Raw genomic sequence first — 18,261 nt, forward strand, 5'->3', positions numbered from 1 at the left:
ATATTAATATAGGATGATATATTATCCTGGCTTGAAATCTGGGGAGATGGAGGGGTGTGGTCCTGGGGGGTTAAAAAGCATATACTGTATATTTTTTTCTTTCTAGCTATAGATATATATAGGGAAGATTGAGGGGGAGTGGTCCTGGGGGGGTTAAAAAGCAAATATATCTTTTCTTTCTAGCTATATATATAAGGAGGATTGGGAGGAGTGGGCCTGGGGGGGGGTTTAAAACATATATATATATTCTTTCTAGCTATAGATATATATATAGGGAAGATTGAGGGGAGTGGGCCTGGGGGGGTTAAAAAGCAAATATATCTTTTCTTTCTAGCTATATATATAAGGAGGATTGAGGGGAGTGGGCCTGGGGGGGTTAAAACATATATATATTTTCTTTCTATCTACATAGGAAGGATTGAGGGGAGTGATCGGGGGGGTTTAAAAACATATTTTCCTTTATAGAGAGATATTGGGAGAGAGTGGTGCTGAGGAGAGGTGTAAAGTAAAGGCATAATAAGTAAAGGTATATTGGGGAAACTCATAGCCGTTGGGGTGCATGGTGTAGAAAAAGGGGGCTCCTTGATCCAAAGGGGAGGGGCTTTGAATAAGGCAGGAAAGGGTCCCAGTTTGTAAGTTTTGGGAGAAGTCTAGGAGAACAGTCTTGGGAGTCCTTGCCAAAAGGAGGGGGGAGTTCTGATTGCAAATTATTGGGGTCCCTAATTTGGGAATCTCTTGGTGTGGGGCACACGGGTGGGGTTGCCATCGGCAGAGCAAGAGGGGGCCAAAGGTTGGGGTGTCAAGCCAAAGACCCAGCCTTTTTGTGGGTGTGGGTGGTAGGGTCTTAGGAGAAAATACAGAGGAGGGGTTGGTAGTTAATCAGTAAGGTGAAAGCAGGGGCAAAGCCAGTCAGAGAAGGGGTGACAGGATAAAGTCCAGTTTGGGAACAGGAAAAAGGAAAAAAAAGGAATCTGCTCCTGCAGTGAAGCATCTAGTGATAGTGTTGAGCCGGAGGAAGAGGCGGTGGTTCTGAGCACCCAGAGGCTCCCTGCAAGAAGTAGCTGCTCGCCATCACGGAGATGGTGATCGGTTTGCAATGGCTTTGAGGGGTCTGTGGCTCATCAGCCACGAGCAAGGGGGCCAAGACACCGTGCTGTTCTCCAGGTAAATACACACACTGTGTATCTCAAACCAGTATGAGATAGCCAGTATGTTACTTTTCCCATACAGGTTGGCAGTATCCCTGTGGCCATTTCCTAGAAATGGAGAAAGCTGCTTTGCTTTGAGTACAGCTTCTGGAATAATTAGGGAGTTGTGGACCTCTCTCTGTGCAATCTTCTTACCCAGTTCTGACCCATATTCCTGATCAGAACCATTGTGGGACATCACATAGGGAGAATCGGCCATTGTTTAGGGAAGAAACCATAGCTCAGTGACTGGGCATGTGTTTTACACACAGAATCACAGGCGATGGGAAAAAGCCAGGCAATACTGGGCTGGATGAGCAAATGGAGGAGGACGGAAAAATTACTTTGGGCAACTGTAACTCTCAAAATCTTCCATTTAATTATTTAGTTAACTGTTCTACCAACCCATCTTATTGAGGGCACATGGCTCCGGGCAGTGGACAAAGGAATGGCCTTTGGGTGTGGGTGATTCTAAAGAGCTGTAGACTTCAAAAGTAACTTTTCCAAGCTCTGATTTATAGTCTGACCTGATACAAAGCAGCTTTCTCTGTTCTCTGTATTGACTTTGTGTAGTCCACTTTATCCTATTTAGTTATTTATTTAAAGTATTTTTTATCCTACCTTTCTCCCCACGTCAAGGTTGTGTACCTAATTTTAAAAAATAAACGGTATAAAAGCTATAGACAAGAAATTATTACAGTATTTTAAGAGAATTAAACAAATGCCATATCAAAACGCATAGATAAAAGCAATACAGTGGTGTCTCGCTTAACGAGCGCCCCGTTTAACGACAAATCCGTATAGCGATGGCTTTTTTGCGATCGCATTGCGATGCCCCATTTTCCCCCAGCTGAGCGGCGGGAGCCTCTGAAGGACCACTCCCGCCGCTCAGCTGGGGGAAATGCCGGCGGTGGCCTCGGAAGGACCCTTAGGAAGCGTCCTTCCGAGGCCACCACAGGCATTCCCCTTCGGAGGGAGCATTTTCCCCGAGCTGAGCGGGAGCCCCGCCGCTCAGCTGGGGGAAAATGCCAGCGGTCGGCAGCGGCCTTGGAAGGACCCCGAAGCCACCGCCGACATTTGCCTTCCGAGCTCTCAACCCTCCCCCCCCCCGGACATTGGAGAAAGCCCCTTCCGAGGTCACCGCCGGCATTTTCCCCCAGCTGAGCGGCAGTTCCAAAATGGCCGCCGGCTGTGTTGCCTTGCTTTAGAGGCACCGAAAATGGCCGCCCCTATGGAGGATTTCCGCTTAGTGGTGAGTTTTCCCCCATATGAACGCATTAAACAGGGTTTAATGCGTTCCTATGGGGGGTTTTGCCCCGCATAGCAACGAATCCAGATCGTGACAATTTATCCGGAACGGATTATCGTTGCTATGCGGGACACCATTGTATTAAAAACACATTGAAAACCAACTGGTTCGTTCCAGTCAGGCAGGAGTCTGTCTGGAAGAAGATCAAGTCAGAGCAAGGACTCATGCAGAGATACAATGGGCATCCAGTATTAGAGCGTGCATCTTAGAATTGATGGAAAGATGCAGTCACATATGCCCCTTCCTGGAAGAGGAAAGCAGTGCATTTTATGATGTGTTGGAAGACTACATTCACAGGAGGAACATCTACCTTTTTTATTTATTGAAACATTCACAATAGTTCAGAAAGTGCTGGTCTAGATGCATAGTTCCCATTTACTCATAGTACCCTGCAACCAATTGGCCTTCGCAGGTGCTGTGGCTGAAACATTACTCCTACCATATGGAGACCACTCAAAATTAAGCTTAGACACAGTGGTGAGTGAACTCCATAACACCCTGTCCTCAACGGCCTGCTCAGTTCTTGTAAACTCAAACGTGTGGCTTCCTTTATGAAGTCAACCCATCTCATATTTGGTCTTCATTTTTTCTTGCTTCCTTCACATTTTCTAACATTATTATCCTTTCCAGAGAATCTTCCCCAAGTATGACCACCTCAGTTTTGTTATTTTTGTCTCCAGAGAAAGTTCAGGCTAGGATGCACTGGTTCATCTTTCTGGCAGTGCATCAGCAAAGATATCTTCCAGCACCATATTTCAAACAAATCAATTTCTTTCCTATCGGCTTTATTGACTGTCCAGCTTTCACACCAATATTGTACATAGTGATCGGCAATACAGTAGTGTAGATGGTTTTGGTCTCCAGTGACACAGCCTTACACTTGATTACTTTTCCTAATTCCTTCATTGCTGCCCTTCCTAGCCTCAGTCTTCTTCTGATTTCTTGGCTCTAGTCTCCATTTGGATTTGGGCTGATGATAGAACCAAGGCATACAAAATCTTTAACAATTTCAGTTTCTTCATTGCCAATATCAAAGCTATGTAGTTCTTCTGTAAGTATGATATTCGTCTACTTAATGTTCACCTGAAAGCCTGCTTTGGCACTCTTCTTTCATTTTCATCAGAAATTGTTTCAAGTCGTTGCTGTTTCTGCCAATAAGATGCTGTCATCAACACATCTTTATATTGATGTTTCTTCCACCAATTTTCACTCTTCCTTTATTTAAATCTACTCCTGCTTTCCATATGATATGTTCTGCTTACAAATGGAAAAGATAAGGAGATAAAAATGTACCTGCCGCCCAGAGTAGACCTTTGGGCGCCAGGTACATTTTAGATGGGGTGGGTAGAAATCTGATATGAATAAATACAGTGGTGCCTTGCATTGGGACGTTAATTCGTTCCGCAAAAATCGCTGTTGCATGAAAACGTCGCAATGCGAAATAAAAAAGCCCATAGAAACGCATTAAAACGCAATTAATGCGTTCCTGTGGGCTTAAAACTCACCGTTCAGCGAAGATCCTCCATAGCACGGCCATTTCTGATGCCTCCTGAGCAAGGAATCCATCCCAGAAAACAGCTGGCGGCCATGTTTTTTTCCCAGCGGCCATTTTGAAACTGCCAATCAGCTGTGTGAAAATGGTCACTTTGCCATGCTCGGTCATCGCAAAGCGAAAATACCCCATAGGGAACATCGCAAAGCGATCGCAAAAGCAATCGCGAAAAGTTCATCGCAAAGCGATTTCATCGCTAAACGGAGCGATCGCTAAGCGAGGCACCACTGTACCTTCATCTGACAAATTTGCATATGGGAAACCATTCTATTTCTCCCTATTCACCACCACGTCCTAATGATAGCTTCTTGTCCACAATACAAGTTACACTTCAGGACAATCAAGTGCCGAAGGACAGGCATTTCTTTCAGAATAATCCATAGCTTTTTATGATCCACGTAGTCAGAGGCTTTGCTGTAGTCTATAAAACATAGACTGATCTTCTAAAATTCTTTGGTGTGCTCCAGTAGCCAGTTGATGTTTGCAATCTAATCTTGAAGCCTCTTCCTTTTCAGAATCCATCTTGAACACCGGGCATTTCTCACTCCATATAAGATAAAAGCCTTTCTTGCGACACCATAAGCATCCCTTGTCTTGCATGGGAAATTAGAACAATGGTTATTGAGCTCTTTCGCATCTCCTTTCTTTGGTTTTACCTTTAGCCAATGCAAAATTTCTGGTCACTGGTATCCTGCCCTTGTTTTTCTGAAGGGCAGTCTTGTTCCTGATCTTAATCTTTATAATACCTGCCCCTCTCCAGTTCCCAGGAAGGGAAGCTTGAGCTGATGATGAGGTAGTGGAGTACTTAACAGCAACAGCAAGCAAAACTGTGGAGCTCTCTCCTAATGTTCTATCAAGGGGCCACTATCTGGGTGATGAGATGTCAGAAACAATGCAGAAAACTTGCTAGAAGAATTATATTGGAGACCATGTTGAGAGCTGTCTGTTTCCCAAATATAGTGGATTGCTGTTCTCATGCCTTCCTATGTTGCCAGACTCCTAAGTAAGTCTGGAATGGACACTGCCATAATTTCATACATTTTTGTGTGGCAGAAGAAGTCAAGAACCCTTCCAATCCAATATGAAGTCATGTACGATGCATGCGTCCCATCAGGTTGCATGACCATGCTGGATCTGGCCCTTGAAAAAGTGAGTGAGGAGGGGGAGAATCAGCATGAAGGGAAAAACTTCATCGTACTGTGCTACTCAAATACCCAGCAGATATGTAAAGAAAAGCATGCTATTTCATCCAGAGATCTCCTCTTCTGAAAGCGATCTTCTTCTGAATCAGTTCATTAGCCCACCTAGCCCACAACTGATCGCAGTTTTCCACCATTTCAGGCAGCTTTCTTCCTAAGCCCTTCCAGGAGATACTTGGGATTAAATCTAGGACCTGCTGAATGAAAAAGAGTTGTTCTGCCACCGAGCTGCAGCACTTCATGTAAATTTTGGTAAGGTGGAAACGAGAAACATAAAGAGGCTGAATTGCTTCTGTAAAGATCGGTACACAAACTGTGATGGTGATTATTGAGGTGTAGCAATAATTGCAGTCTGTACGGTAGACTTAAGAAACACTTCAGCCGTCCTTCAGCCAAAAAGGAAATTAGTGACAAATGAAACCTTCTACCATGCCAGGTTCAAACACCGAGTCCACATAATGCCAATTATCCTCTTTTGTTCGTTTCTACTGTACTTTAAAGTGACACTGTCAACCTGACATTTTGAAATTAAATTTATTTGGGGGCAGGGGAAAACCTCACTTCTGACATTGGAGTCTTTTAAAAATAATTACTGTACAAACGTAGTAGTTAAATCAATCCATTTGTTTAAAATATGCAGTTTTCTGTTCTCCTGTTGTCAATGCAAGAGTTTGATATTTTAACCCTTTAAATAAAGGGAGAATGAAGCCAGAGACTGTGGTTTAAAAGGAGCCATTGTTTGTTCTGATGATTTGAGCAGGCAGAGATAACCCATTGTTTCACCAGTATAAGAGAGGACAGGAATGATGCGAGGATGGAGTTCAAATGATTTATCTGTTTTATTGGTATTAAACCTATCAACAGGAAGGGCTCTGGATTTCTCAGAATATAGTGTCCTGATCGGAGGAAGTGATTCAAGACCACTGAGGATCCTTTTTGCATCAAAAATGCCATATACTGTGTCAGTACCTCAGTCTGTCTAAATCACTCTGCACAATTATTTTCTAGCCCTTCTTGGAGATGTAGAATGTCCCAGGTACAAATTCTCCACACGAAAAACATGTGCTCTGCCACTGAGTCAATCTTATGGCAAGATGTTCTCAGTATACGTATGTGCATGACACTCAAACGCTTGTGTGTAGAACGCCGTGATTCATGCTGTTATTCCCCCTTGGAAAAAAATTGAGATGGGGGACGCAGAAACACTTGGACATAACAGCCTGGGCACAAAATTGTTGCAGGACACGAAACAATGAGCTGAAGTTAAAGGAAGCCAGATTTCGGATGAATATCAGGGAAAACTTCCTAACTGTTAGAGCAGTACGACAATGGAACCGGTGACCTCGGGAGTTTGTGAGTGCTCCAACAATGGAGGCATTCAGGAAAAACTTGGATCATCACATAGCAGATATGATTTTATTGTATTCCTGCGTTGAGCAGGGGGTTGGACTTAATGGCCTTCTAGGGCCCTTCCAACTTCACTTTTTTTAATGATTCTATGAAAATGCTGATCTGACATGTGAAGGTATATTAAGGAACCATGAGAGAACCTGAAGCATGTTTTGGTGAACAAACTTCATTGTTGGCCTAATGTGTGATTGGTTTTCTGCCATGTATCTAATCATATAGAACAGTGGTTCCCAATCTTGGGTGAAATAGACATGCTCAGACAGGAACTTCCAGAAGCCGTCACCACTAGCTGTGCTGGCCAGGGTTTCTGGGAATTGCAGTCCAAGACCACAGGTTACCCAAGGTTGAGAACTACTAATACAGAATGATGATAGAGAAGTCTTGAATGGCCTTCCATGTTACAAAAGAATTCCTTTGAGCCAAGCTCTGAGCAGGTAGCCATCCCGCTGCATGTATGGATCTATTAGCTGCATTAGAAGATGTTCACCCTGCTGATTTTACCTCTCTTTCCACCTTGCAGACGTTACCCCACCGTCGAAAAGCGAGCAAAAATTTTCAACGGATCAAGTTATGTGCCCATGCCGGAAGACGGTCCTTTCCTCAAAGCACTGCTTTTTGAACTGAAGCTGACGGATGGGGACCAACATTTCATAGAACGCAGAGACGGCTGTTCTCGGATCAGTAAGACATCCATCTATGCCCTGCAGGTGGATGGAGGAGGAGGAGAAGACCTCTGGCCTGTGGTGGCTTTCCAAATGAGCGGCTTGATTTACGCCAGCGTGCCGCTGGTTGAGCAAACGGTAACGCCCCGCCCACCTCTCTTCAGTATCAGCGGGATCTCTCAGGCCTTGGGCCTCTTGGCCGGGCTGATGGCTTTCATGAGCTGCAGTCAGAAGAGCGAAGCAGAGAGGAACACCAAGATTGGCCAGCTTCCAAGTCTGCTCATGCAGGCCTGCCCGCTCGGCACCCCGCTAGACACAAACCTGAACAGCTTATTGTGGGAAAACCATCCTGGGGCTCCCAGTAGTCACCCTCAGAAACCGCCCGCCTGGAGGAGCTGCACTTATAAGGGAAAACCTCAAGTGAATGTTTGTATCACCGAAAAAGTCAGATCTGTGCAATATGACAAAAGGGACGTGGTGGACATGTGGCAGGTTTATGGAACTGTAACTTGCAAGGTGAGACGATTTTTAGTGCAAATCTCTCTAACCTATTTGACACATGAATGCACCTGGAAAAGCAGAAATTCAGCTCATTTTTATCTCGGCATACGGGGAAGCGGAACTTAATATTTTTAATGCTTCAGCATGCTGCAGAGAAGATACTGCTTTTTTTAGATTGGTGAATTAAACCAGAATGAAATCCCTCTGTAGTTATGCTGTTGCACACCTAGCTCCTAGTTTTGATAGCTTAAATAAGAATTGAAAGATGCTGCTACTAATATTTTATCATTCCAGTATCACTTTTTAGCATGCTTTTTTTTTTTGCTTGCAATCTTAACATTTATCCTCGTAATTACCCGTCAAGATAAATTACACTGAGAATGGTAGCTCATTTCAAATTTGACTTTAGAGTAAAGAAATATTTACTGTTGCCTGTCATGACATTTGAATTCATCTACCATTGTGTTTGTTGGCTGCAATCAGCCAGCAAACAAGATTCCAGAAACCATGATTTGAAGTCAGTTTGTAAACAGGAACTTCCATCCGATGCCTAGAGACAGGCCGCAGAACACCACCCTGAACACCACGCAGTCTGGTATGAATTTGGAAGGTAAGTGGTGCTGGGCCTGGTTAGTATCTGGATGGAAGACCAACAGGGAATTCCAAGAATCTGCCTGAAACCCTGCACTGGCACGCAGAGTTGGCAGTGCAGGGCTAGACTGAGTAAGCTTCCTTTCTGAATGGTGAGCAAAATACTGTGGTGAACCATTCCAGACTGGATGTTGCTGGAATACCACTTCCACTTTTCATTTTTGCAGGCTTTCAGAGTAGGCAGGAAGATCCTGCACCCCAATTTATGATTTATTTATTTATTTGATTTCTTTCTTTGATTTATATCCTGCCCATCTGGTCTATGCGACCACTCTGACCTTGGAGGCTTCCAGAGCATACATTATCTCCCCCCACCCCCAAAATTCTTTCTCAACAGGTGATACCTGAAGGCTAATAAAAGTTGGGGAAAGGGCATAGTTGAAAAATAACCATGTTTGCACCATTGCACATTCAAAGCATCCATTCTGCAACTGATTTTGTTGTTACACCAACCTCTAGTACACATGTGAGAAATGTTCTCTGTCACACTTCTAATCCTTTGAAAGCCTGACCTTAAATGGATTTTTTCAAGGTGTGTGTGTGGGGCCCTCCCCCAGACCCACTGCCCTAGACTCAGTAGACTTTGCTGCCTTGTAACATGCAGAAGCAAGTACACATTTGTAACAAATGGCGAAATAAAACGGCAGAAATTAGTTTTTCTCTTGTATTTCAATGTAGTCAATTCAACTGGAATCCCACGCAACGAACAACTCAGCCCACGGTGGGTAACAGGCAGGGGTGTCTTCCTTCTCATCAGTGCAACTGCCATTTTCAGCTCTCAGCTAGAAAAGAATGTTCTCAGCCCACTTGGCATTAAAAGAGAAAAATAAATGCCCACTGCTGCTGTTCAACAGATGCCTTTCTGCTGGACTGGGACCTAGGGGCGTGCCCACTCGGGCATAAAACTCGCTGGGCGACTCTGGCCCTGGCCATCTCTCCCTCTCCACCTGGCCAACCTCATAGGGTTGTTGTGAGAGAGGAAACAGGGTGGAAGAAAGATGGCCTTGTATACAACTTTGGGTTCGTGGTGGGGGAAGGCGAGATAGAGATGTAGATGATCACGATGACGTTCTGAAGCCCAGCTTCTGCTTTTTCCTCTTTGAAGTGTGACATCGAAGGGACGGCTCCCAATGTGACTATTGGCCTCAACCTGCCTGCCAACGGCTCTCCGCTCCAGGATGTTTTGGTTCACCCTTGCGTGACGTCCCTCGACTCGGCCATTTTCACCTCCAGCAGCGTCGATATAACAGACGACTTGGCTTTCAGCGGACCTTACAAATTCCCTTTAATCCCTCCTCCGGACCTTTTCAGCCTCTGCTTTTATACGTCTCAGGTAAAGTCACTGATTCTGCTGCCTCTCTTGGTCCTGGCTGCCTGTCACCTCACCCCTCCTCCGGCCGTACCAGCAGGTGAGCAGCATTGGCAGCAGGGAAGCCGTGGCGGTGAGCAGAGAGAGCAATATCTAGAAGAGGTTGGGGGGACCTCAGGCCATGGGGCTAAACCTGGTCCTCCGAGAGCCCCAGGTGAACACACTGTCTCCCATCATTTAGCACAGCAGCCCCCAACCCCCGATCTGTGGCCTGGGTTGGACCGGGCCGCGGAGACAGATCTCCCACCCACCTCGCACGCACTCCCATCTGCACAGCCCCTTTGCACATGCGCGCGAGTGCCCCCCAACCCCCCGCGCAGCCCTTTGTGCATGTGCGTGCCCACACGAGCATCCATTGCACATGTGAGCATGGGGGGGGGTGCCCCGCCTTCCCCAACTAGTCTACGGCATTTAAAAGGTTGGGGACCACTGCTTTAGCATGTGTACAAGCTTTTTCCTTCATCCAGAAAAGTGGAAATAGATCTCCTAAGGCTTCGTTACTGGTAAGGAAGACTCTCAAGCTATTCTTTTCTAGTACTTTTGGCCCCCAAGAATTTTGCCTAATTTGTATTTGGCCCATAGAGAGAGAGAGAGATGTCCCTGCCCCTGGTTTGCCAAGGAGTCACCTGGAAACTGGAAAACTGAGCTGCCCAGGCACCACCCCATGACCTTTCCTTGAGCCAACAGTTTTTAGGAGGTGAAGAATATTTTTACAGCAAGCTTACTAGGAAGATTGCAAAATGCCTTCTTGGTGTTGCTGGTGGACACCGTGTCACATGAAATTCCTCCCTCTGGAAACTGGTGGAGTCTCGGCCAGAAAAAAAAGTAGATTCAGCAGGAGAGAGCCTGCCAAGAGCCCCCCTAGAGGATGGGTTTGGACACAGACAGGAAGGGGGGGAAAATCCTTACCCACAGCCTGAGTAGGGGAAATGTGGGCAGGGGTTGATCCTTGGGCCCGTCCTATAACTATTGGTAACAATGGGAGATATGAAGAAGGGTCCCCCGGAAGGCCAAGGTGTAACATGCAGCACAGAGAGGGTAGCTAGTCTTTAATTTCCTTACGAGGAATAGATACATGCTAGCTCCTGGACACTCTTGAAGCAGCTTACAAAAGGCTCTTAAAATAAAGAGTCGCACTAACCACTGGTAGAGGAGCGTTGAATTACATGGAGTTCATATGGAAGCAAGATTATTTAGGCAGCCTGCACTTAACAGGTTGTGAAAAGCAGCAGCAACTGCAGAGGAATGACAGCAGAGGATCAAAATACAAAAATGTTTTGCTTTTAAAGAAATACTGCTTTTTTTCCTTCGTGGATAGAAGGCGAAATAGCCATCATACCTCACTGTAGCACAATGTGGCCTCTTGAACAACAGAGAATCCCTTCCCAGTGATGTGATTCTGAATGGCATCTGTAAGCAGGCAATGGCCCTCCGGCTCATTACATGCTTTGAGTGGGCGAATTTTGGCCTTCATCCTAGAAATATTTGCAGCACCCTGCTGTTCAGTGGTTTTAGAGAATCTAGCTTGCAAATGAGTAGTTAATTCCTATTTTCCATCAGAATTAAACAGTTTCTGCCTAATTATCTTACTGTTTAGCAGTCAGAGAGTTTGTATCTGACATCTGGAATACATTTTAATGTACTTTATTTTAGAATTTGCACTCTTATCACATACCTCCAAAGAAGCCTCAGGGTAGCTTACAATATACCAAAAATACAAAACAAATCATTGATGAAACACATCAAAAATGATCTTAAAATAGGAACATAAAGAGTCCCACTTTCTGCCCAGGTGCCTGTTCCACCCATTTTGGGGTTTTACCAGCTGAAAGAAGAAGAAACGCAGTGGAAGTTCTCCGTTCATCTGAAACTTCACGAGAGTGTGAAAAACACTTTCGAGTACTGTGAAGCCCGTGTTCCTTTTTTCAACCAGTAAGTATAACTCTGTCTTCCTTTTTCCTGCCAGTAGAATTTCAAGCACCTTGGAAGGGTGAGTTTGATCCCAGCAGGATCGAACTCAGGATAGGAGCAGAGTCTTGACTGCAGTGCTGAAGTTTAACCACATCACCAGGCCTCTTCTCTGTCTCAAGGAGCAAGGGGTGATAAGCCTCTGATCGGCCCAAGGGCGATTGCAGCCGGGTGAAGCTTCTGTTTGAGCCTACAGTGGTGCCTCGCTTAGCGACATTAATCCGTTCCAGAAAAAATGTCGCTAAGCGATTTTTAAAAGCCCGTAGAAACGCATTAAAACTTGTTTAATGCGTTCCTATGGGCATTAAAACTAACCTTATGCGAAGATCCTCCATTGTGGCAGCCATTCTCAGTGCCTCTAAAGCGAGGCAATACAGCGGGCAGCCATTTTATTTTCCGGCGGCCATTTTGGAACCACCGATCAGCTGGCCAAAAATGGGGGTTTTGCGGTGATCGCTTCCCGCAATCATCACTATGCGATTTTTCCCCATAGGGGCCATCGCTAAGCAATTGCTCTGGTGATGGCCAAAACCCCTTCGCTAAGCGATTTCATCGCTCAACGGAGTGATCACTAAGCAAGGCACTACTGTACTTACAATCCACAATGTTCAGGGCAGCCAAACGAGCAGAAAGAACAGACAACTTCAAATTGTTGCTGAGTAAGAAAGATGGCTGGTGGAAACATGGGTGTGTGCGTGCACAGCACTAAGTCAGCCCCGAAACAGAACAGGGTAGGGGGTGGATGGAACATAGATTGCACCTCAGGATACTCCCAGTTCCCTTTCCAGAAGCCTTACCTAATGGTGATCCAACAGTTGCTTTGTCACGATCGGCTGTGTGCCTTTTGATATGTTCAGCTTGATGCAGCCCTTGCCTGTGGCCTTAAATGCATATTCTCTCTGTTTAATATAGTCGCTGAAATTCTGTTGTGTAGCTTACATCTGCAAAGGGGGTGTGAGTGTTGTTGTTCTTTAATTTTTGTATACTTACTGATCTTTGCCTTAATATTGCCTGTTAGTGATGTAAGATGTCTCCTTATTCACTGTCATTTTAAATACTGTTTTTAAATAATGTTAACCACATTATTTTTTTTCAACTTTAATTATTGTCTTTCATTGTTTTAAGCCACCTTGGGTCCTTTTCAAGGAGAAATACAGGGTAAAATATTTTAAATAAAGAAATAATACGAGTGAAGCTATCACAGGCTGGAGGCGATACTTGGTGATTAAAACCTTTCAACTGATACATATCATTCAGAGTTTCCAACTTCCATGTAATTCCTTTCATTGCATGGAAACCAAAGAACTGTGGACAGAAGAAGTCCTTAATTACTGGATGTCACTGGACGCCGTTACCAGTGGAGGAGATTTTCAAAAATTGAAGACTTCCTTCTTCCATCCTATAGCTTCCACATGATGAAAGGGTTTACGTAGGAGTCAGAAAAACCACAGGACAGGAGTAGGAAGTGTTTTATTGCTAAAAATTGTCCCCTGCCAGTGACATTGTCACCCTTCCCACAGGTGTAAGCTGTGCAACAGGATTTTAGCCAGTGAATCACAATGAGCAGTGGCAGGCCATTATTTTGGCTCAGATCTCCAGTTTGCACGCTCCTTTTGCTCTTACAGCAGGAGGTGGGCATTACGTAGCTCACAGAACACAGCCAGTTGCCTAGTGGCTTCTACAGCCAGTGTAGAAAACACCATCATGTTTCAAGAAAACAAACTGCTATTACATGCTGAAATAATATGTTAGTGCACGTATCTTGCTATAGAGATAAATCACACCCTCCGATTCCCCCAAGAAGCACAATTCTCCTCTAAAATAAGGTGTGAATGACTCCCTCTTGCATGCACACACTCTCTTCTGTTATAGCATAAAAGGATGATCTGGTATTCCTCCCCCACCCATACAAAGAGAGAGAGGTTGAGAGAGACTTCCAGTTGCTGCCGTACCACCACTGTTTGGCATTAGGTGGTGGAATTCAGCTAAGTCTAAAATTGGCCCTGGAGACACCAGGATTATCCACCCATTTGAAAGACGGCCAGCCCTGATATAAGACAGGGTGTCCCTGTTTGTGCTTAATAAGGTAAAGCCCACAAAGTCCACTGATGCATTATTCGAAACAATTTGATTCAGAACAACATAGAGGTACGCCTTGTGCGCCCTCCTTCAGTTAATGCCCTTGTTGCTTCACAACAAGTGCGCCTCAGATAGACGTGGTGGGTTTTTGCGTCAGTTTTCCACCATGTAGCAAAGCAGCTCTGAGCCATTCAGATGTTCTTTTGATGGCAGGGGTCCCATTGCACACCTGGAATATAAAGTCAGCCACGGACAACTTGAGGTTTTGAAAGAGAAGAGCTTGCTGGTTTGGGTCATAGGTAAGCTTGTCCTTTCTTTTCTTTCATCCATCTTTATTAAGCTTGTTCAGGAAAATCCTGCCTTTTAACCCACATCTGAAACAGTATTTCCTGGTGGTTCCTCTCAGATGGTCTCCTGGCTCCCTACCACCCTCTCCCTGGTGAGCTGAACCTCTTTCAGTATCCTTTCCTTGCTTCCTATACACCTAAGAATTAGCCCAGAGCTTGCTTTGAGTATGTGTTGGAATGAGGGCAGACAGTGGAAGGGTCAGTTACAGGTGGGGGAAAGACTGGGTTCCTCACTTGCACGCTCCTTTTGCTCTCTAAATCGAGCTGTTCACCCCTCTCCCAACGTTATCAAGCAGATCTGGACTGAGCCGTAGGATTCTGCATCCATTCTGCCTGATTTGACCCCTGATGAAGTTAAGGTTGGAAAACCCTTTCAGCCTAAAGGCCAAATTTGGTTTCAGAGCGCTCATCCTGGTGGAGGGGCATCTGCCTTGGTGGGACGGAGGGCCAAAGGCAAAAGCAGTGTATTTAAGGTGAACCTGAGTGCATTTTAAGCTGAACTCAAGTGATTTAAATGTCACCCGAGACCTTTCAGCCTTTTAGAACTGGAGGGAACGCTTCACGCCTGAAAAGCTCCCAAACAGTAGGGTGGTGGGAAGGATGTGGCCCGCTGGCTTCAGGGAGGTGCCACAAAAATACTAAATACAGTAGTACCTCGGTTTGTGAAACGGATCTGTTCTATGTGACGTTATGTAGTACGGAAATTTCGCAAACCGAAAAACCAGTTGCACTACGAAAGGGGTGGCGCTATAGTCACAGTGCACCATGGGAAAACCCTTTCGTAGTGCGAAAAGAAAAAAACAAAACAACATAAACCAGGGCTTTATTTCTTACGGATTTCGGTTTGTAAACCGAAAATTATGTAAACAGGCTGAGGTACAACTGTATTGTTAATGACCGCTCTAAGTCTTTTCTTTTCCTCTTTGAAGGGCAAAAATTTCCCAAATCCCTGGAAATTTTCCTTACTGGGAGCATCGCTTTTGGTCCTGTGTGCCAGGGGCAGCCAGTGGATCCGGTGTGTGCTGGGACCACCGCCTACGTCAAAGTAAGTCGTCGTCTCCAAGAGATTCTATGGATTGTGGCTATTCAACGGGAGTAGTACCTAAGAAGGGGGTTGTCCTTAAAGGGTAGATTCTCCCAGGGACGGCTTTCATTCGGAGGGGGGGTTGGAAGCTTTATTTCTGGATAAGAGCAGACGCCGGGGAAACCATTGGGCCCCTGGATCTTCTCTTGTCAGACAGTGGATCGCTTCTCCTCTGGCGTGCAAGGATGCAGAGTGGCAATGAGCACATCCTCCGTAGCCTGGAAATTTTACTCTTCCGTTGTACTAAACACAGCCGGCTATAACATTCTCAGCTTACTGTAAAAATACAAAAAGGTAACTTTTTCAGGCTCTCCTTTCACTAGAAATAACCAGCCCAAGGACCACCTATGGAGGCCGAGCTTTATTCCTAACACCGTTTGAAGTACCATTTTTCAAGCAAAAAACAAAAAGTTCTTATGTTAAGTAAAACAAAAAGTTCTTATGTTAAGTAAAAACGGCTGAATGAATTGCAGTGCTCTAGCAGCTAGCGAACTCAGACATACTAAGATTTAGATGTGGAGAAAGGCAGAATGAAATTTGAATGGATGCATGCATTGTACTGGGCCGTAGACTGGCCTGGATGGGTCTCACCAATCTGCTTCACTGAGCAGCAGCCTCTTTTGCTGCTACTCTTCTTGCGCACCACAGTTTGTTTTTCCGTTGGAAGCAAGAATCTGTGCACCTCCATCCGTGTTTTCTGCTTGATTGTCCGCAGCTTTACTTTAGAATCCTGGACTTCACCCTGACTGGCTGTTATACAGATCAGCATTCGATCCAGGTCTTTTCTTCAGGAAAGCCGAAGATCAGCACAGGTGAGCCGCACATTTCATAACTGCCAATTTCAGGAGAAACCAATAAGATTAGGAAGCAACCCAGGTGAGTTTGCCACTCACCAGCTACTTCACAGTTTTTCCCCCTGCAGAATTGAACTTTACCATTGTCTAGGTAAAATCTTACCGCTTTTTATTACATAGCACCCTACTCGCTGGATGCAGAGATCTATCTGATTCAGAAGCTAAGCAGGGATGGCCCTGATCAATACTAGAGTGGGAGACCCAACAAAGAATGCTAGGGATCTGCAGATAAGGCTTGGAAAGGATCCTGGACCACTGCTGCCAATCCAGATAGCCTTGAGCTGCATAGAGCAAGGGTTTGACTCTGGATATGGTTGAGCATCTTCTTATGTTCCTATTACAGTGGTACCTCAATTTACGGAGTTAATCCATATTGGAATGGCGTTCATACATCGAAACGTTCGTAAGTCGAGGCAGTTTTTCCCATAGGAATGCACTGAAAACCATTTAATCCGTTCTGGGTGTTTTTCATTATGTCGAGGCGCTCTTCACAACTAGAGGCATTAGTTCCCATAGGAACTAATGCAAAGCTGGTTAATCCATACTCTACCACTAGGGGGAGAATTTTTTTTATTTTTTTCTTCTTTTGACCTAAGATCTACTTAGGTCAAAAAAAGGCTAGGAAAGGGTTTTTTTCGTTCATAAGTCGAAGCTCTGTTCACAAGTTGAAGCTAAATTTTGCAGACAGAGCCATTCGTAAGTTGAAATGTTCGTAGGTAGAGATGTTCGTAAGTCGAGGTACCACTGTATGTGATATACAGGTGCAAATATTTGAAACTTTAAACATGAAGGCTGGAAAATCATAAAAACACATAAAATTGCAGAAAGCTAGACTACTGCAGTCACATCACTAGAAACAAAAAGCACCTATTGTTTCAGCTGGTTATTCATAAGAATTGTAGAAAGGAGGAAATAACCTATAGAGGAACTTTGTGATGGGCTTGGATGCCATCCAGCATCATTATAGCCACCTGCCATGTCTGATGTCAGAGTAGCCACAATGACATCCAGTCTCTCGCAGGAGATAAATAAGAAGAAGAAACATGTTCCTTTTTATCCATCATGCCATTTATGTATTTTAAGATGAAATCTAAGAACTTTTTTCCTGTCCTTTTCTTTTAATTCCAGCTCGAGAACTGCTTTCTTCAGATTACTACATTTGGAATTCCAAAGCTCCTGCACCTGTTGTATACAGAACTTTACTTTTCTAATTCCCCTTCATTTTCTACTTCCAATGGGAAAAAAAATAAATTTGCTGAAATATTTGAACCTGTGCATCTGTTATTTGAAATGCTTGTTGGGAGAAAACGGCAACTTCAGTCACCACATCTTGGTTGATAAACGTTTTCCTTCCTCATTCTATAATGTGTAAGACACCACTTGGGCCATTTGGTGAGACAACTCCTCAGTAAATTCCACTGATTCAAGTGAACCTACTCTAACTTTGACTTATTTTAGCACAGTAGGTTGCAATAGAGTAGTGCCATTTGAAACAATGAAACTTATGAAGAAGTTGACTTAGCAAATTCCCATTGGTTCAGTGGGCTTACTTGAGTGTAATGTATTTCAATGAGCAATAGCATTTAGGTGATGGTGTACACCTGGCATTGTCCAGTCTCTGAATAGCCAAAACTTTGTTGTTGTTTAGTCATTAAGTCGTGTCCGACTCTTCTTGACCCCATGGACCAGAGCACGCCAGACCCTCGTATCTTCTGCTGTCTGTTGGGTTAAAGTCATGTTGGTCATTTCAAGGGCACTATCCATCTCGTCCTCTGTCGTCCCCTTCTCCTCTTGCCTTCACTCTTTCCCAACATCAGGGTCTTTTCCAGGGAGTCTTCTCTTCTCATGAGATGGCCAAAGGATTGGAGCCTCAGCTTCAGGATCTGTCCTTCCAGTGAGCACTCAGGGTTGATTTCCTTTAGAACGGATAAGTTGGTTCTCCTTGCAGTCCAGGGGACTCTCAAGAGTCTCCTCTAGCACCACAATTCAAAAGCATCAATTCTTCGGCAGTCAGCCTTCTTTATGGTCGAGCTCTCACTTCCATACATCGCTACTGGAAAAACCATAGCTTTGACTATGCAGAACTTTG

General features: G+C 44.7%; 1 protein-coding gene across 2 annotated transcripts; it reads left to right on the forward strand.

Moving 5' to 3' along the window:
* Positions 1-294: 294 nt before the first annotated feature.
* On the forward strand, positions 295-17,441 carry AP5M1 (adaptor related protein complex 5 subunit mu 1). 2 transcript variants are annotated; one of them, XM_020815114.3, is made up of 8 exons: positions 295-1,164; positions 7,178-7,835; positions 9,577-9,804; positions 11,633-11,772; positions 14,101-14,186; positions 15,164-15,279; positions 16,034-16,130; positions 17,301-17,441. In XM_020815114.3, exons 1-8 carry the CDS (start codon positions 1,097-1,099, stop codon positions 17,381-17,383), a joined length of 1,476 nt encoding a protein of 491 aa, XP_020670773.3. In that variant the 5' UTR covers positions 295-1,096; the 3' UTR covers positions 17,384-17,441. The 2 variants fall into 2 exon arrangements, with proteins under 2 accessions (XP_020670773.3, XP_078240164.1); XM_078384038.1 differs by lacking the exons at positions 14,101-14,186; positions 15,164-15,279; positions 16,034-16,130; positions 17,301-17,441 and adding an exon at positions 14,228-14,413.
* The last annotated feature ends 820 nt before the right edge of the window (positions 17,442-18,261 follow it).

This window comes from Pogona vitticeps, chromosome 1, assembly GCF_051106095.1.
Source record: "Pogona vitticeps strain Pit_001003342236 chromosome 1, PviZW2.1, whole genome shotgun sequence".
NCBI lineage: Eukaryota > Metazoa > Chordata > Lepidosauria > Squamata > Agamidae > Pogona > Pogona vitticeps.

Coding starts and splice junctions, on each gene's coding strand:
- AP5M1 (XM_020815114.3), top strand. CDS start 1,097: ATGGCTTTGAGGGGTCTGTGGCTCATCAGCCACGAGCAAGGGGGCCAA. Junction 7,836..9,576: donor ATGGAACTGTAACTTGCAAG/GTGAGACGATTT, acceptor TCCTCTTTGAAG/TGTGACATCGAAGGGACGGC. Junction 15,280..16,033: donor GGACCACCGCCTACGTCAAA/GTAAGTCGTCGT, acceptor GATTGTCCGCAG/CTTTACTTTAGAATCCTGGA.